Source organism: Drosophila obscura, unplaced genomic scaffold (assembly GCF_018151105.1).
Source record: "Drosophila obscura isolate BZ-5 IFL unplaced genomic scaffold, ASM1815110v1 contig_46, whole genome shotgun sequence".
In the NCBI taxonomy this organism is placed as follows: Eukaryota; Metazoa; Arthropoda; class Insecta; order Diptera; family Drosophilidae; genus Drosophila; species Drosophila obscura.
In genome coordinates this window covers 1,092,074-1,112,489 of record NW_024542835.1, presented here as the reverse complement: position 1 = coordinate 1,112,489, position 20,416 = coordinate 1,092,074, and the positions used below count along the sequence as shown (strand labels likewise).

The 20,416-nt window shown below is 43.4% G+C and overlaps 1 protein-coding gene and 1 long non-coding RNA gene across 5 annotated transcripts in view; one reads left to right on the top strand and one right to left on the bottom strand.

The window, feature by feature from the left end:
- Positions 1-187: 187 nt before the first annotated feature.
- LOC111074608 (brain tumor protein) overlaps positions 188-20,416 on the bottom strand; it is a 31,948-nt gene continuing 11,719 nt past the window's right edge. The window contains exons 1-3 of one of the 4 annotated variants that reach the window (XM_022367458.2): positions 18,742-18,953; positions 13,543-13,835; positions 188-12,580 (exon numbers count right to left, since the gene is read on the bottom strand). In XM_022367458.2, the coding sequence (XP_022223150.2) occupies positions 9,338-12,532 (3,195 nt within the window). In that variant the 5' untranslated portion in view covers positions 12,533-12,580; positions 13,543-13,835; positions 18,742-18,953 and the 3' untranslated portion in view covers positions 188-9,337. Of the gene's footprint in view, positions 12,581-13,542; positions 13,836-13,933; positions 13,953-18,741; positions 18,954-20,416 lie in introns of those variants that run through there. The other 3 variants (XM_022367459.2, XM_022367460.2, XM_022367457.2) reach the window with 3 other exon arrangements.
- Positions 17,354-19,693, top strand: LOC111074615. The gene is made up of 3 exons (XR_002607827.2): positions 17,354-17,904; positions 17,977-18,691; positions 18,762-19,693. It is a non-coding gene; the product is annotated as an uncharacterized LOC111074615 (long non-coding RNA).

Sequence of the window (20,416 nt, the reverse complement as noted above, 5' to 3'; positions counted from 1 at the left end):
AGGAAGAGTCGTCTAACCAATTTGTGCTAGTTTGCCCAAAAAATGAATTTTATCGGTCAATGTAGTTTATGCAACGCACCCCATTATTACCTAATGTGTACTCTTGGTCAGGATGAGATGAATATAGTATACGTAGAGCCATATAGAACCACCCACTTCTAAGGAAAAATTAAACTCGATTGCTTTATTTAAAAACAAAATAATTTTATTGTGTTTTGATGGAAATAGAAATTCTTACAATAATACAATTGTGGTTGTTGGTTTTTGTTGCTTGGTTGGTTTATTATTACTGATACACAACATTTTTTAAATGTTAATTAATACCGTACTTTAATATAATAATAATTTCATGTTTCGTTTTTTTTTTGTTTTTTGGTTTTTGGTTTTTCTCATTTTTTAATTACTTCGAAAATTGTGGCCCCTAAGCATTAAAAGACTTTTCATCGTTCTCTTTTTATTTTATCAATACTCGTATTATTTTGCAAGTTTTTTTCGATGCTGTTGCTGTTGTTGGTATTTCGAGTACTATTCATAATCAGTATTCAGTATATATAAAATTCATAGAGGGTGTCTTTTCCAGAATTAGCTCTAGCAAGTTGCAGCATTTCAGATATTATTATATTATTCCACGTGTATAAAAATATTTATATATAATTTACAGCAATTATTTGTTGCTTTTTGCTTTACTTACACATTACATTAATGAGTTTTAATCTTTGTTTGACTTGTTTTGCTTTTTTATATATGTATATACATATATATAAAATGCGCATACAATACAGTTGGAATCGTAGTAATAATAATAGTTAATGAGTTTATAACGTTCACATTCAATTAAATCGTATTCGATATAGTTACGATTTTGATTACAATACACTTTACTTTGTTTTTTCTGTTCTTTTTGAATTCAAATCTAGTGGAATACAAAAAAAACACAGCTTTGTGGTTATCGAAAAATAGAAAGTGATCAATTTAAATGCTTCGTTTTGGTTTGATATTCTTGAGAAAGTTGTCGTTATCTTTAAAGTTTAAACTGTGCTTGGTTCGTTGGTAGGATCCTGTACTTGACTTACTGACTGAATGATTCAATGAGTGAGTGAGTGAGTGAGTGGGTGAGTGAGTACCATGCGGGGGCTTGAGGAGATGAGCTGAGCTGATCCTGGCAGTAAGTAAGGTTGAGTGTCAGTAAAAAAATGAACCAAATCTATGTAATTCTGTATGTATGAGGTTAAATGTTTGTATGCATATAAGAAACAGTATATTGCATATAGTATGCATTTGGTGGGCGTGTATATCGTTTTTTTCATATTTTTTCATTTCTTTCAACACAAAAATTTAACAATTTCCTCTTTCGAAACAGCTGAGAATGGCGCCTGACAAAGTCTCTATATAATATATATAATTATGCATATATGATTAAAAATGCCAACCCTCAATGATATACATTATTTGCATGTCAGTCCATATTTTCCACATTCTTGTCCTTTGCTTTAACATGTTTTTTTTTTTTTGTTTCGTTTGTATCTCCTAAGTTTAAAACAAAATTTGAGCGAAATATAAGAGTTTCAACGGAACGATTTGTGAAAACAATTAACCACAGGGAAAACATATTGTTCAGCGTATAAAAAGTTTGCTTTTGGTTTTTCCATTAATAATATGTGTTTAAGTATGTCTATGTGTATGGTATATATGTATGTAAAAGCAATTTAAGCAACACCCTGTATACTCTCGTTTTTTTTAGTTACACTTTCAAATTCAACTTGGCTTTAGCAGAGACTTTCAAATTTAAATTCAAATTGCGTTTAAAGGGAATACATATATTGTACGTATAAAAATTAGTTCTTAGTCAAAAAATATATAAAGGTCAGCTATAAAGAAAACTTAATTGTAACGACATTTAACATTAGATTGGTGTTCTGTTCTCGTTCTTATTTGGTTTAGGTTTCTTTTCCACTTATTGATTAATATTAATAATTATAAAAATACATATATATATATATGTATGTATGTATATGTGTATGCATGATGACTAGATGATGGTTCCATGATCGGCGTAGTTGCACTATATATGTAGCTATGTAAACACTAGAATCTATATCGAATGCGTATGTATGATTATGATTAGATGAGCTAACATTTATGCATCGTATGTATGTATGTGTATCTCAATCGTCTTGTTTTCCTCCTTTTCTGTCTACGTGTGTATCTGTGTGTGAGTGTGTGTGTTTCTTGTGTGCGGTTCGACCGTAGAGACTCATTTACACTAATTGGAAATACATACATACATATACCAGTGTGTATGTATGCATATTTATATACTTTTTTGAGTCCCGAAATTGATTTAAATTAATTGCATAACGAAAACTGTCCAATGCACATTCATAAGAGTATATGCGAGTAGGAGCATATGTCATCCATCCTTCATTACATATGTATATAGATCTTCCTTTCTCAAACAACAAATTTAACATAGCAGAAGTGAATGGGGAATGTTTGTTAATAATATACAGAGATTAGATAGAGTGCTATCTCCTCTATTCAAATGAAATGCTGTATTCTGTCTGCCAAGCTTTGGGTGCTGATGCTGTCGTGGTTTTTGCTGTGCAGCACTGCAAAAAAAAGGGGGTACAAAAATTAAAATCAATGGGTAACAACAAAAAGAAATTATACCAAGCAACTGGAAGTGTAAATTCAATTCTACGCACACTCTCTTTGGGATTCCTGTGTTCCACCTTAAAAATACAAATCAATGCAATCAAAAAAATAAAGATAATAGTTGTTCCATAATTAGAATTCCCTCATTTAGTTATTGCATTTTCCATTGCCCATTTGGTTCTCATTTAAATTTTCATTAACTTTTACCTTAAATTCCTAACAATTTTTTATTATTTTTGAAATGCGTTGCTTTGCTTTAAAAATTACAAAAAAGCTTGGGATATGAATTGTTTAATAATTTTTTTTTGGTTTTTTTTTAGTCTTCAATAGGAAGATTAAGCAGCTAACAACAAACAGTTAATATGCCTTGTGTTTTGTATACGCACTATTTTTATCGGTTATATATGTATATGTATATTATGTATATAAATATTGTATTTTGCAGCTAGAAAAATTAGCGAAAATATTTATATATATTTATATTTGTAGTTGTGGATGTCTTGCGCGTTTAGAGTTCTAGGGTTTTTATTCAGTTGAGTTTGTTTTGAGAAAGTGAAAGATCAGTTTTCATCTAAAATCAGTTGAGTCTTCGTTCCTCAGTTTAAACAAGTGCAGTATGGAAAAGCGGAAACGGAAAAGTCTGTTCAGAAAAATTCCCTAAACGAGTCTCATATTCATTTTATTTCACATAAGAGTTTTTTTTTTAGTTTTTTTCAAGTTTTTTTTTTTGTTTTATGTTTTTAGTTTCACGTTTACGTTTTCGAAGCAGTCTAAGATTTTGTTGTTTTCTAGTGTTGAAAAATGGTAAGTTTTCTACTAAATTTGGTTTTTTTGCCTTTAAATACACACATAAATATATTCGTATATATTTGTAGATATATATGATTTATATATACGGTTCATAACTTACGGCTTACATATGTATGTAGCAGATGTAGCCTACTAGAGTGTAAATGTATTACAGATGGAGAGGGCCGCGTTTGCGGGCATCAACTTCAACTTGATTCGTTATATAGTAGCAACATTATAAATATATATGTATATGCATGTATATGTGTATAATTTGTTGTGTAAATGTTTTCAATTCGTGTATAAAATCAGTCATAGTCAATTATTTGTTTGGTTTTTAGTGTTTATCAATAATGTTTATGTTGTGGTTGGGATTACTAGTCGAATGTGGGGGAAAAAACTCGCCAGAAGAAGGGAATAGACTGCTGAACTTTTTCCAATCTGATTGATTGATTCCTTGCTCCCATTGACAAAGGGAAAATTATAAGAGGGGAAAGAACAATCCTTTCTACAATTTTACAATATTACGATTCGCACAAATGACATACATACAAACAGACACTACTCAAGCATGCATATTGAACATACATAAATTTATATAAATACTTTCTTGATGTACATATGTATATTTATCTGTATATATGTATGTATACTTATATTCTGTTAAAACACTTTGACGGACTATAAGAATTAAAATTCTACTTGCAGAAAACTGTTGGGGCTGCCGCAAGGTCGAGCGATTCGGATTCGTTTTGCATTCGTGGCTGCCCCAAGCATAGACACGCATAATCATTTGGTTATTCAGTTAAATACTACATAGTGTTTAAGCATTTCTCGAGTGGTTCCTTTATGCATAGTCTAATAATACTTAAAAACACTTCTACGAAGCCAGTTTGAATTTTAATTTACTTTTGGTTTTAGTTTTTTATTAGTTCGCTGCTGGTTTGACGTCTGTCAATATCGATCCCCTTGAATTTTTACAAAATTTAAATTCCATACAAACATGCTCAACAACGCCGACGAATGCCTTTGATTTACGTTTTGTTTCCTTTCCTTAATAACATTTATCAAAAATATAAACTACAATTAAAATGATTTTTGGTTTTCTGGTTTAGATATGACATACAAACATATACATATGTACGGATACACCTACTTGCATAGTATATGTAAGTATAACCTATCCCCTAGGTTTTTTTTCCACGTAACTTGTGCCTGGCAGTCTCTTGACCCGCTCGAAAAAAGACAGAGAGCCCAGTTCTTAGGGGGGACCGATCTCGCTTGATTTCGATTTTGCTTCGATTCCATTCAACATTCATATAGAGCTCCTAACAATCACAAAAAATAATAGTCGTAATAGTAGTACATATTTTCTCGCACATACATAGGTACGTGTATATATGAGTGATATACAACACTAGCATGCACTGCATTTGCCATTGCCTTTGCCATTCATTAAACAACACTTACACTTAGCTCTAATGAAAATATTCCTTAAGGATCGCTTCCTAGAACGGACCTGTTGCCTTCATTTCCTACTGGTGGTGTTACTTTTCTTTCGATTTCCCTTTCTGTTATTTTCTTCTCCTGTTTTTGGGAGGGAGAAACGAGACCTTTCCCCAAAAAACTAATCACAAATGGCCACACACGCAAAATGGCCAGCTACATATACTATATAGGTAATGTTAACATATATAAATCGGTTTATACATATGTATGTACGTATGTATGTATGTAGAGATATTCGCATGCGACAAAGTCAGCGCCAGAGTTGTAGGAGAGTTCAACCACTCTGACACTACAGTTTGGCGACTATATATATTCGTGTATATGTATGTATTTATGTATATCTAGGGGAGAGCACAGTTAGTTGGCGGTATAAAACGTTTATCGATTCGAATTATCAGAAATAAAAATGCATACACGAGTACTGTCCTATATGTAGTTAGTTTTGATAGCTCACTGTGCTATAGTTATACGATCTAGCTTATACATATACATATATATGTACATAAATATGATTCCTTATGGTGTCCTTTGGGTCGCGTGTGTGTTTGACTTCTTTTTGACCAATTTTCGCATATAGAGAAACATATATATTTAAAAAAATTATTTCGGCTTTCTTTATGTTTTTGTTGTTGCACAGTCTATTAGATTCTCAATTCATCAAATGTTTATCAACATACATTCATCATATATATATATATATATATATAAGTATATACAGTGATGGAAAAAATAATAGAAACGGCATGTGCATTCAAATTTGAAACCAAATATTTCATTTTTGGAGCAAATTGTTTGAATAAAAACAACTGTGCTTTGTTTCAGGATTTGGATTTGGATTCTCTTTTGGGCTCCTTTCGTAAAAATTATGAGCTTGGTACACTAATTTGTAGAAAGATCACGTTTTTGTCTTGGAAAAAATAATAGAAACGCATTCAAATTTTGTTCTTATATTGTGATAAAACGGCTAAAATCGAATTATAGAGGCAATATATTATCGCCAAAAGACAAAAGAAGATATGAAATACCTATTCCTGAGGATCCCGTTTTTGTTGTTGTTAATTTTCGGTTCAGAATGGAAATTGCCGTTTCTATTATTTTTTCCATCACTGCATATAACCATATGAGGTTTATATATATTTTATACCACTACTACAGACACAGGGGGATGTCAGGAGAGGGAGAGCAGAGAGAGAGAGGGTCTCAGGGTGGTCATCAGGGGTGTACAAAACGTCGCAACTGTTCAAACTATAAAAATCAAATAAAAAATAAATCAAATCAAATAAAACTACTAAATAAATAAAGCAAACAAGTTAGGGTTTTTTTTATCAGAATATATATCAAAATCTTTAATGTTTCTTGGTTTTTGTTTTTATTTTGTTTGTGGCATTTGTTGGATTGTGTGTGTGTGTGTGCTTCGTGTAGACAACAGTTTACAACAATTTGTGGAGCAGAGGGTCTGTCTGGTTATTGTTTAGTTTTTTGTTTTAAATACTATAATTTATAGTATAAATACTATAATTTTTATTTGCATTTCCATTTGTGTGTGTGTGTGTTGGTGTGTCTGTGTGTGGTGTGTGTTGGTGTGGGTGTGTGGTCGTTTCATAACATTTAAAAACCTAATAATAATGATAATAATAGTTGATAAACATAAAAACAAGTTTACGCAAGCACAAAATACAAATAAAAGTCCTCGCCGGAATCGGTCTATGCCATCCAAAATGCTAATAAATACATTTAAATAGTTTGCATTCGCATATACAGTAACTACATTATCAGTTATGTAGGTATGGTATTGGTATATTATATGCCTATTAGGCCATAATAAATACCATCAATTAGCAGTTTTTCATTTGTTTTCTTTTAACAATTTTTATATAAAAAAATTTCAACAGTTTTTAGTTTTTTTTTGTGGTTTTGTTTTTTGGTTGTCAAGTAAAAAGTTTTCTCACACAGAAAATGTACAATACTTTCATTTCCCCCTCCGTTGCATCATTGCATCGTCGTCGTCGTTACAGCTACATACAATACATAATGACATCGTTCGTCGTTACAAGAGAAAACTACAAAATATATGCTCGTATATATAATAATCTCACTTAATAAATACACACAAAAATAATCATAGAAAACCCAAAAAAAATACACTAAGAAAAGCGTTTTTCCAAAACAAACAACGAAAGCGCTAGCATATTTAAATAAGTAATACATAGGTATGTATAATAATTATATTCAAGAAGTCTAATACCTGCTTATGTGCGTGTGTGTGTGTGTGTGTATGTGTGTCGGGTGGTCATGGGGGGCGGGGGCTGTTGGGGCTGATGAGGCTGCTGGGTTACAGGGGCTCCAAGCAAAACCAACAAAAAAAGAGATTAAATACTTTAAGAATTACAAAATAAACATTTTTTAAATGCTGTTCCTGTTAATGTTGCGTTTGTAGTCTCAAAAGGTTCGGTTCCTTACATATTCCCCCCCCTGCTCGTCTAATTATTAATTATTATTTAACTAACACTTAGAGAACACTTTAGTTAGCAAAGTAAATGCCTTAAATGGATACAGTGCGCGCCACAAGCATAAGGAGGCACGCACTGTCGGCCCTCGAAAGAGAACCTAACGTAACGTAGCGAAGCTGCTGCCTGTTTTTCTATCCTTCCTTCCTTTCCATTTCTCCTCTTCCTTATGTTTCTTTAATAATTTTTAAATTATTTGAGATTTTTTTTTGTTTCACTCTTCAAGTGTTTCCGTCATACTCGTACTAGTATATATGTATAGGGACACATATCTATTATATATCTAGTTGTATAATTATAGTAGTTATAAATGTTAAGTCTTCTGTGCTGATTGCCAACTTTCAGTTAAATGTATTTGTTACTTTAAAATTGATTTATGCACACTTTTAATTGGAACATTAGTTCAAATTGCATCGAAACTGCCACTATCTGCGGTTTAATTGAACAACAAATTCGAAATTACGCAAATTGCAGCTGGAAATAAGCAGGGTTACTCATAAATACTCGTAAGGGATATACATATGTACTCATAAATAAAGGATCAACAATTATGAGCACGATTTATGCTGATTTTGTGTCAGTTGTGTGTGGACTTGTAAATTATGAAACGGCAAAGATTGGTTTGGCTTTGTTATTATTTTGTTAAAGATACTTTTTTGTGTGGTGTGGTATAGTAAAACAATGGAATAAAAAACATAAAACGTAAAACATAAAACGTAAAGCTAGTCGAGTATAAAAATGAATTCTGTTGTGTCGCGGTTTGGGCTCAGTTTTGGTTCGGGTTGGGAATCGGGCGTGGGTGTGGGTGTGGTTTTCATATAAAGGTAGCAAACATTTCTTAAGCAATAGGTTTGTATAAATAATCAGTAATCAATAGATAGTATAATCAAAAAATAATTTATAAACATAAAAACAGTTGTATAATATATATATGTATCAAATTTTTATGCAATCAAAGAATAATAATAACAAACAAGCTGCGCAGTAGTGATACATCTAGAATTACAATCGGTTATCAAATAATTACGCTCGATGCGCAGCCACCTTTTCCTCGACTCGACCCTTCTTCGACTATCGATCGTCGTTATAAGCAGCTAATCGTTATTTATAGTTTATTATTTTTTAGTTTTTTGTTTTATTTTTGTAATCTATGTTTTCTCTTGCTTCTTCCATAGTTTGCAACGAACATGAGAAAGTGGAGGGACTTCTTCTGGTATTATTATGCATATAAAAATTCTTATTTTGTGGTTTACTCTTGTTTTTTTTTGTTGTTTTTTTTTCTTTCGTTTTTATCCTGTTTGGACTTGCGCACGCGAGAGATGGAGCAGGGAGCAGGGAGCAGGGAGCGGGGGGCAGGGAGCAGGGAGCTGGGTGATAGTGATAGTGATATAGAGGGGTAGGTGGACACGATCCGACTTGAACTTGAACATGAACATGAATACATACACATATCATAAACAAATACACACAAAAGTAAAAACTAGGCTTAACAGTGTAAATATATATGTATATAAAAATAAAACAAAATTCAACAATAATTTAAAAGGTAATAAAAATCGTTCCAACAGTGTGCGTGTGTGTTATACAGATACTGAGCGAGTTACAGAGCGGAGCGGGCCTACTGCTCGCTACCCTAGGATTTGAGAGACAGAGACATATATATATATATATAGAGAGAGAGATAGAGAGAGACATGGGACATGGATGGGACATAGGAAAGATCAGAAGAAGACAGGAGACAGGTGACAGGTAAGAGAGTGGTGGGAGAGTGACCGCGCAAGTCAGACTACTGAGAGAGTGTGTGAGTGAGAGAGAGACGCACAGGCACAGGTCCTTCCGCACGTGGCTGCGGCTGTGGTTGTGGATGTCGAGCGTGTTTACATACCCACGGGCGCCAGCTGCACGTAGCGGTAGATGTAGAGGCGGTAGTCCTTGCTGGCCAGCACCACGCTGCCGTCGTCCATGAGCGCCACGTCAAAGCACTGGGCGTGCTTCACCTTCGACTCGAGGGCCGAGATCAGCTGGCCGTCCTGCGTGAAGATGGTCAGGTTGAAGTTGTTGTGGTTGTCCGCGATGAGGATCTCGCCGTTCGAGTTGATGCCCACGCCGATGGGGTAGTTGGTGATACCCTCGCCGCCAATCTGGCGCAGGTACTGGCCCTCGTAGTTGAACACCTTGACGCAGTGCGCCCGGTTGTCGCTGATGAAGATCTCCTGTTTGTCGTTCACCACGACGCCGTTGGGGAACTCCAGGTGCTTTGAGCACCCAAACTTGTGCAGCACGTTGCCGTTCTGATCGAAGATGATCACGCGCATCACCTTGCACTCCACTACTATGATCCGCCCCTTGTTGTCCACCGTAACGCCGCGCGGATGCTGCAGGATCGTAGCCCCGAACTTGCGCACGAATTGTCCGTACTGGTTGTAGATCTGGATCTGGTGCGTCGGCGACCGCTCCGTCACGATGATGTCGCCCGAGTTGCGGACGACGGCCACGCGGTTGGGATACAGCAGCTGCGAGTCCCGCTTGCCGCACTCCCCGAACTGGAACTTGAAGCGGCCCTCCTTGTCGAAGATCTGGATGCGGTGGTTGTTCGTGTCCGCCACAATGATGTCGTTCTGCGCGTTCACCGCCACGCCGCTCGGCTCCGTAAACTGGCCCTCCATCACCCCAAACTCTCCGAACTTGCAGTGGTAGATCATCTTCTGGCGCTTGATCTGCGACTTGGGCGGGTATATGGTGGCCGAGAGCAGCTTGTTGGTCAGGTCCAGCAGGGACTCTGAGCTCACGGCGCTGCCGCCTCCTACCACGCCCCCGTTGCCAGACGAGAGACTGGACAGCTGGCTGGCAAACGCGTCCACCACGGCAGAGCTGGCGCCGCTTCCACCCCCAACCGATGAGAAGAGGTTGTCGCTGCCCCCGTTGCTCCACTTCTCGTATGGATTGTAGTGGGCCACGGTGCCTGCTCCCGATCCAGAGCCGCTGCTGCCGCTGTAGCCGCCCCGCTTGGGCAGAAGCTCGCCAAAGTGCTGCTCCACGGCCAGGGCGCTGCGGTCGCGGCCGCTCAGCAGCAGGCTGCTGCCATTCGTGTACGCCCCCCCTCCGACGGAACTGCTCTCGAGCAGGCCACCGCTCAGGCCCAACCCCAGGCCATGGAGAGTGGATTGGGTCTGCAGCTGGTGCTGCTGCGCCTGGTGCAGCTGTTGATGGTGGTGATGCTGGTGGGCGCCCGACTGACCGCCCGAATGATGGTGGCTGTGGCTTCCAGCGCTACTGGCGCTGCTATTGCTGGCGCTCTGCGTGGGCCGAGCGATGGGCGGCTGCTTGCCGTGGCCGCTGCTGGTCTGGCTGAGGGCGCCATGGCCGCCATCAGAGCTGCTGGCCCGGATATAGCCAAAGGTGTTGCGTACTCCGGCCTGGATCGACTGGTAGTTGGACATAAACTCCATCTCGAAGGGCAGCTGCATGTCCTGGATGGCGGTCTGCAGCTGCTGCTCCAGGGACTTGCGCAGCAGAAGGGCCTCCGCCAACAAAGCGGAGGGCGGAGCGGGCGAGCGCTCCACCGCTTCGCATGTGGACAGGCCCTTGTCGATCAGATCCCGTGAGCGCTGCAGCCATGCGCTGTTGCTGTTTATCTTGGCCGAGTAGAGGGACTCGAGCTCCTTCAGCAGCTCCGTCTTGCGCTCGTCCAGCATGGAGGCGAAGAACTGGTGCGTCTCGTTCAACTCGTTGTGCGCCTTCTGGTACTGGAGCTTGACCTTGGTCAGATTCTGGTCGGAATTGCCGGCTATGCCCACGATCTCACCGATCTTTCCGCGCATGTCCGCCAGGAGGGTCTGCAGGGCCGTCTCGTTTGCCGCGGAAGCTGCAGTGGCAGCCGCCGTGGCCAGGGCTGGTGACTGGACGTTCTCCAGCTCGTGCAGGCCAGTCGAGTGCTCCAGCACGATGCACTCCTTGCACACCAGAATGCAGCAGGTGCGACAGCTGAACTTAAGCAGCTCCTGCTTGTGGCGTGGGCAAAAGAGTTGTCGCTGCTGGTGAACTGAGCTGTAGAGGCTCTCCTGTTGCTGTTGCTGGTGTTGATGCTGCTGCTGCTGCTGCTGCTCCTGGGAGCTGGCCTGGGCGGCGGCGGCAAGCACGATCTTCGAGAGCTGCGACATGGGCTGGGTGGGCAGAAGCTGCTGCTGTTGTTGCTGTTGTTGTTGCTGTTGTTGCTGTTGCTGCTGCTGCTGCTGGGTGTCAAGCTGCTGCTGCTGTTGCAGCATCATGGTCAGGGAGCTGGCGTACTTGAAGTCATTGGAGGCCGGGTTGTTGCTGGGCGGGCTCACCGCCAGCGGCAGGTTCGAGGCGGTCGCGTCGAACCCCTTGATGAGGCACACGTTGTGGCCGTTGAAGCAGTGCATGAACTCGTGGGCCGTCACGCAGTTGGCGCACAGGTAGCTCTGGCAGTCAAAGCATTTGGCCACCGCGTCGCTGCACTTGCTCTTGCAGGCGGTGCACCGGGGCGGGGAGCTGCCGTTGTTGTTGACGCTGCCGTTGCTGCTCCCGTTGGATGTGTTGGAGGAGGCGCTGCCAGTGCTGGAGCTCCCCTTGCCCGCGCCCACGACCAGGCTACTGATGCCCGAGGTGCTGCCGCTGGCGGAGCTTTGAAGATTGCTGCCAATGACGCCGGGTCCGTTCGAGGACACATTGCTGGCGCTGATGACGCTGCTGCTAGTGCTGCCGCACCCGCTCAGGCCGCTGGTCGATGAGCTGGATGAGGACGACGACGAGGAGCTCGACGAGGATGAGGACGAGCAGGAGGACGAGCTGGCCGAAGAGCTGGACGAGACGGAGGCCGATATAGGGTGGTGGCCATTGATGACGGTCACGTCCGATCGTGCCTTGACGCCGACACTGCTGCTGCCGACGCTGGTGTACTCGTCGCTGCAGATCGCCGAGTCGCTTGCCGGTGGCGATGAGCCGCTCAGGGTGAGCGGGGAGTCTGATAGGTAGCCGGCGTGCTCGTACGACTCAATCGAGTTCGCACCGCCCCGCATCGAGTCCAGAGATGGTGTCGGCGAGGACGCCATCTTTGTGTAATGGCCTGCGTTGGCTTCGTTGACCGTTAGGAGTAACAGCTGTGGCGAAGAGTGGAAGAGACAGAGAGAGAGAGAAATTGAGAACATGAATAAATAATTAATTGGACAACAGTCCCTGTCTAACCTGCCCACAGTCTAGACTCCAGACAGCGCCTCCCTGGGACTGATCCCACCTCCCTCCCTCTTCTCACACACCGAAGCGCAGAGTTGAGTGACCATGAGTCATCCCTTTCCCCCTGAATCCCCCCCGGACCCTCTTTGTCTCCATAATTTGACAGTAATTGTCTCCCCCCACGTAACTGTGGCATCTTCGAAAACAACCAAAAGGGTCCGTACCGTACCAGCCTCCCGACTCGCCAACTATCGCCCCCCACTCTGGTAACTGGAAACACGCCCCGCCAATTGGAAACACCATTAAAATTATTGAAGGAAGCAGACGGAAGCAAAGCGAAGCTGTACCCGGGATGAAAGCAGCCGCACTCATAGGGTTCCCCAGCCATCGACTCCCGCCACCTCCCCCCAACAACAAAATGCAATAAACGCACGCACAACCAGACAGCACCGCACCGCACCCCTCATTCACATTCAATTCACTCCCTTGGCGGTTCGCTCGTTGCCTTGGACAGAACTTTACAGGACCAAAACAGGACTGGGCAGAGAGCCACCCACCCCCTCGCCAAAGAGTAAACAAAAAGAAACTTCTCGGAGTTTCAGCTCCGAACTTCCGTCAACAAGGAAATCAACATAAGAGGCAATCGCGAAGGGGAGGGAAAGCAAAGAGAACGCAACGAAATCAACCCCGAAAAATGCGCGGGGGAGCGGAAGGTGAGCGAAAAGAATTCGGTTTGAGGGGGGTTGCTGACTGGGAGAGGCGAGAGGGCAGAGGAGCTGTGCAACTGTCTAGACTGGAGTACATTTATCATGCACACACACACACACATACACATACATCCGGCATACAACTCCAACTCACGCGAGAGAGGGACAGGGCGACGACTCACCTTTACTGTTTTGTTTTTGTATATCTTGTTGAAAATTCTATGTTCTAATATCCGCTTTCGTTCTTCCGTTGCTCAGCTTGTGGTTGTTGTTCTTCTGTTCTTCTCTCTAGTTGTTGCTCTCTGCAGTCACTAATCTGATTGCTCTCTGCTTGCTGTGGCTGTGGCTGTAGTTGTAGTTGTGGTTGTGTTGCTTTTGCTTTTGTTTTTGCTTTTGCTTGCGGGGACACGCTGAAACAGATTTGTGTAGCATACTTTTGGGTACTGTCAGTTAATGGCGGCGCGCGCACAAGATGCTGCAATGGAAAAACAAAATAATTGTAATTTAAAAATATTTATTTTCGTTAAAGGTTCATCTTAGTCACTATTATGATGCTTGGCTATTTGAACTAACTCAGGGGACTATGACGTGCGTGTCTGGGCTAGGGTACTGCCAGAGAATACATGTACTGTCCCCGCGCGACGTGACGCGAATGGCAGTTCAGTTCCCTGCAAAACTAACTTTGCGCATAATGCAGCGACCCGGGTAAAGCTCCCAAGCCGCAGCGGCAGCAGCAGCAGCTCAGTCGACTGCGACTGCGACTCAACTTCGATATCGCCGCCTGCAGAATGAGCGAGACCATGTCCTGTGCCTGGGGACCAGACAAAAATGCAGAAATGCAACTCTGCATTCCACCTGGCTGCCTACGTCAGAGCTCCGGTCCCGGTTTGCAAATTAACGGCAAAATGCCCACAATTACTGAGACAGAACAGGCGAAAAATCAATACACCACACACACAATGGTCTGCTATTCACATGCATACGCGGCAACAAGGTGCGAGAGAGCCAGCAAAGAGGAGAGCGACAGACCTGAGCGCGCGAGAGAATGAACTCTCGTGCCGAACTGTTGAATGCCGGTCCGGTCCAGGTCCAGAAAAAGCAGAGCACAGCACCATAGAAGCAGCTACAACATGAACAAACTGCATCCCCTGGCGCGCATAGTTGTTGCTGTTGTTGTTTAGCAACCCCTAAAACAATATGGCGGCTTCCAGACCAGACTAGACCACCCACCCGAAAAATTCTCGAAAAACCTCCCCCTCAAGAGCAACAATTTTCCATGGCAGAAATTTTGCGAGTGCTACAGGTTGCGTGCTCCGAGAGACAGCGCTAAAGAGAGAAGAGATAAGGCAGCAAAGAGAGAGAGCACGAGAGAGATAGCAAGCAGGAAGAGTTCTCAGAGCCCGCGTCGCTTTTCTGTCGCTGCCTGCGCATGTTTTTTTCCCAATTTGGGCAACGACCGCAATAAGCAAGCGAAAGCAATAGCAACAAAGCGTCTACAGCTCCCTTTCTCTCCCGCTCTGACTCACTAGATGTGGGCAGTGGGCTGTGGGTGGCTGGCGGCATGTCTGCTCTATGTTGCCGCAGAACTTTCGAGCAGCAGGAAGCGCTTATGCTGCCGTCGCCAGCAGTGCTGTTGCACGGCAGCATAACGGTGCAAATTTCTGTATGCCCTCCGATGGCGAGAAATAGCCAGACGACAGACACAAACGATTTATGTACATATGTACATATGTATGTATGTTACATGCACACATCAATGACCAAAGTAATAGGCCCACTACCAGAACCAGCCTAAAATCGTGCCTAATAGATTGTATTTCTTACAGATTTATGTAAATGTGGACTTTAAATGCATGAAAATCGAGATCCTCTAAGTATAGTTTGGTCTGGTCCAAATTGCCAACTGGCTGCAGAAGATTACATGGAAATAAATAGGGGTTTGGTCCTGGTTTTCTGGCTCTACCTATTTTGCGGCGCTGCCTGTTATTGCAAACTGAGGGAACCTCAGCTCTATCTCAAGTTCTGGTCACACCTGGAGCCTACACCAAGAAGTGACTCATAAATAAACTTTGGGCGCTGGTGATAATTTCAACAAATTAGTTAATATACACAAGAATAGCGCTAAAACGTCACCGGCATATCCAATAAAACCAAACGAAGGTAGGCGGGGGTACGGCGTTTGGTTCGGGTTGCTGGCCGAGGTTGATAGTAGGCGCGCATTGTCTATCGATTAGATTAGCACATTTCTGATTGGGGCACTGCCCATGCTCCGCTGCGAAGAGGGGCGCAGGCCAAACTGTCGAACTGTCAGTCCGATTGTATATCATGACAAGATAAATATCATTTCGGGCCATCAGAAGAAGCGCCCGGATCTCAATATCTCCGCCATATGTTTTCTCTGAAGTGGATCGCTGAGGCGAGTGTTAGTGGTGAGGAGGCGAAGAAGGGGAGGAGGGGGTACCAATGAAATGTACAAATTCCAGACGGCTTGTAAGTGTTTAAAAATAGAGAGAAGAGGAGCTAATAATCAGACGGTGCACTGCAATCTGCCTCTCCCTCCCCCGCCATTATCCCATGATAAAGAAAGAAGAAAGAGAGAACTGGGAAGTGGGAAGTGGAACAAACGGCGCAGCAAAACAATTTTACACGATTATGAATTTCATGGCTCAGGAGAGTGGCTGTTGCCAGCAGCGAGGGCCCTCCTGTTGGACACGTCGATGGAGATCGTTATGTTCCCGACGGAAGTAGGGGGGGCCCAGAGAAAGAGACAGAGAGACAAGTTCAAGCCATAGGACGCCGAGGGAGGAGGGGGGAAAGTGAGCAGTTCTGGTTCTGCAGAACTCCTCTCCCCCACAAACAAACTCAAAATAAACAAAGCTCTGTTCCACTTCCATTCATTCCCCGCTGCCTTTTGGGGTTGCGACGGAAACTGCGACTGCAGCAGAGTTCAATGGTACCGCGTGCCCAACAACAAGAACAACAGCACCAAAGAGCATGTCACACACATACATACATACATACAAGTGCAAAGATACAACTATACTCAGGCACGGAGCGAGGAAGAATGAGCAGGCCATAAAACAGAACAAAGCAAACTAAATTTACCTGATGCACACACACACACACACACACACAACAAATAAATACACACACAGGAGCAGCACTTCTTCTAGAAGATAAAATATTCGTCCCAATCGCAGTCCCGATCCAATCCAATCCCCAGGTTGGGACAAAGGCACCGCCACAGCACGACCCGCCGCTGCTCGATGCAAATTTTGTATGTATGTTCCCCAGAATTTCGCGACGTTCCGCCCCACCCTCTACCGTACCAAATGACAGGCGGGGGACTATGCGTCAGCTCTGCCCAAGCTGCTGCTGAATGAAATTTTATTGAACAAGACAATGGCGAAAAAAAATCTGCGACGCCAGCCACAAGGGAGTTTTATTGTAGCCAAGAGAGTGAAAGAGAGACGCAGACAGCAGCATCCAATTTAGCAGACAGCCTCCCGATCCCGACGCTAGCTCTCCCACGACTAGCGCCTGCTCTTTCCCACTGCTGCGGCAGCCCGGCAGGTCAACGGCGTCGCTGCAGTTCTTGTTGTTCCTCCTCCTCTTCCTACTGCTCTTTCTGCACAACAGTTTTCTTTCTTACTGCGCTTTGTAGTGTCTGTGGTTCGTGTTCTCCCGCTCCCTCGCCGGCCCTTCCCTGCTGTTGACAGGCCATTAGCCTGAGCGAGACAGGGACAGATGAAGTGTGTGACTGTGGCTGTGTGTGTGTCCTGGCCACAGAGGAGCAGAGTATAATATTGGGACTGGAAGTACAGTGCCGGATCGCAGCATAGATGCAGCAGCACAAACAAATTGGCGTTATCTATTGACTGCATCCAATCAAACGGAACGTGTTCTGCCGCCTCGTTCCTCGTGTTAACCACCGATAAATATTTGCTATCTGCTTTAACATTTTCAATTAGAGTTGTACCATTTTCGATTTCGGTTATTTTCGCCCCGACCAAGTGTGTTTGTGTTCCATCTGGCGTTATCTATTACGTGGTGCAGCAAACGCGACTCTACACTGCGTGACAATGGAAGCACACACAAAACAAGAAATTGGTTCAGAAAAACGACCCCGACCATGCGACCCACTTCTGGAGCGAACAGGAAATGCATTGCAGCCAAGACGCTGAACCCCGACATATGTGCAATATCCACCCATCGTACCCATCGTACTAGCCAATAGATTCCAGATCGTGGGCCCAAGCGGTCCCCTAGAGCTATAGAGCTAGAGCTAGAGCCCCATCGGGGGCGACAGCTTTCAATCAGTCAAAGCCAAATCGAGCGTGAAACAAGACACATGGAGCCACATCCAATGTTTTTTTTTCCATTCCGTGTGTTTATGTTCAACGTTCGAGTAGAGGCAAATTTTAAACACGTTTTAGGTTTTGTATTTTAATGAGGAGAGCCCCCGAGCGTCGCTGGCACGTCGATCAGTCGGACCGGACCGTCTGGCTGCTCGTCAACAGTGATTAACTTTAAAGAACATTGCCGTAATATTTTCTGTTTAAAATACACACAGAAACAAGAAATAAACCCGTGTTTTGTTCTTCCGCATCGCACAGACCCAGCAAAAACAACAATAACAGCTTTAACAGTCGAGTGTCTGAGGATTGTTTATACAGTTGTGTCGCAATAAATAGGATCGCCCTGGGGGAACCGGAGGAGGGGTAAAGGTAGCCCCACGAAGGTAAGCGTTGTGTTGCACCACCACCACACCACCCCCACAGATAATGATTCTTTGTCCTTTGCACTCACTGGTGGGAGAGGGAGTGGGACCGGGCACATCCGATGCCGGACGCGACACGAAGGGCGGGCGTTTAACGAAACAAGAAATGAGATAATAATAACAAAAAGCGCACAAACGCAGTGCTGCCTTCAACAACAACACAACGAAGAACAAACACAAAGCAGAGAGCGGAAAATACACGCGGGGGTCCAAAGGGGGCAGAAGGCGGGGCTATGGAGCAACAATGCAAGTGATGCGCCGCAAGATACACTCGTAGACAAATGGATGGCAGAAGGCGAGAAGGAAAAAAGGCAGCACACACACAATCACCGTCACAGAACACAGATACACTCGCACACAGATGCAACCACGAATGCTTGCTTGCTGCCGCCGATTCTAAACAAGTTGATGAACTCTGCTCGCCAGCTACGGCGTCAGCGTCAGCGTCGGCATCAGCGTCACAGAGAGGAAGAGAACCACAGTTCAGTTTTATTTTTCACAAGTACATGGGCATATGTATCTGTACATATGTGGCTGAGGTTTTTGCAGTTGTGAGTTGCACTTATATTTATTTTATTGCTTATTCCACTATTTTTAATACTTTTTAATGCTTTTCCGCAGAACCAACTGCACACGCACACACACAGACACTCACGGGTAGACGGTGAGAAAACAACGTCGCGACGGGGCTGCTGGCTTGTTGGTACGACGCGAGCGCACACGTTGCTTTTCAGTTTTTTCGCTCAAATATAACAAAATACCTAAATGCTAACTGAATTCCGTTGCTTTTCCGGCGAGTGCTAAGAACGGAATGAGAATGGACAGCCATAGCAAAGAATAATTTTACAAGATACAAGATACAGCAGAGGCAGCGGCAGCGGCAGCAGCAGCGACTGCGTGGAACGCGGAACAGAGCGACGTCGAAACGGAATGGAACGACGCGACCAAAAAACTCACTCAACCAGTTATCGCTGAGACAAAGAACGAGTGCGAGAGAGAGGCATGGCAGGCAAAATCTAGTTTCACAGTGGAATGGAGTGGCACTCGGAACATGATGTATGTATTTACATCTGTATGTATGTATGTATAGATAGCTAGGCAGCGTTGGAATCGTTGGCAGCGCAGCCGGCGATGAGACTGACCTCTGACAACCTCCTACACAGACACGCACACTAGTGTAAGGAGAGCGTACCAGCGCCAGAACATAAATTGCGCGAGGGAGCAGTGCACTCCAGAGCAATGCAAGTGAGAGAGGAGTAAACGAGAGAGTGTGTGTGTGTGTGTATGTGGGAACAGTGGGAGCAAAGGGAAGAAATTTCAGTGGGCACGGGAAACTTCTTGGGCACAAATGCAAAGTTTTCCAAGAATGAGTCAAAGCTTAAAATTAATTTTTATTTATTCATATGTATATGTATTATATAACATCATTTATTTCTGTATTGTCCATACAATTTGCATAAACAGGAATTGAGTTGCAGGTACAATACAAAGCAACAACAAAACCAGCCGAGCTGAACTGTTATTTCTTGTTCTCTTTTGGTCTTTCTCTTCGACTGGAGAAAGGAAGAACAGTCGAGAACTGAAACACACACTCACACACACTTACAATACACTTACTCTTTATGATCATAAACGACTAGTTTACACGCTGTAACTTTAGACTTTAGTGCTGATGCAATAGGAGGAAGCGGGACCCAACGAGAGAGCGAGAGAGAGAGAGGGGGAAAGAAGAGAATGTAAAAGTCTGCGCGCTTGCGTCATGTGCGTTTTGGTGTTCAAAGCGGAGCTTAAGAATAACGTGAATAGCCACTGCCGCTGCCGCAGTCAAAGCCAACGCCGGACACGCCGCGTATCATAAACCAGTCTAAAAACGCGCACGCCGCCTGGCTGTATAATTATGCTGCTCTTTCAACGTACATATGTATGTAAGTATGTGTGTACATATGTATACATGTATGTACACCGATAGGTTTTGAGTATGTTCAAGTGTGTGAGTGTGTGGTTGGCAGCTACAAAGGGCCTTAAACTCTGCTTAAAGTCAAGGTCAGTGATTTCTTATTCTCTCTTTGGACAGCATTGCCAATTTCGATTGGTTGCCGTGATTGGCAGCAGGCAGCGGAAGCAGAGGAGAAACGCGTCTGGTATGGCTCCACATCCCCGCTGCTCCTCACTACTTCTTCCCCATCAAGCCACAGGCCAGGCCAGGGCAGATTCCAAGAATTTCCAGAAGTTCAAGTGGTGGCTGCACAGGAAACAAGTGGAATATGGCACAGGGA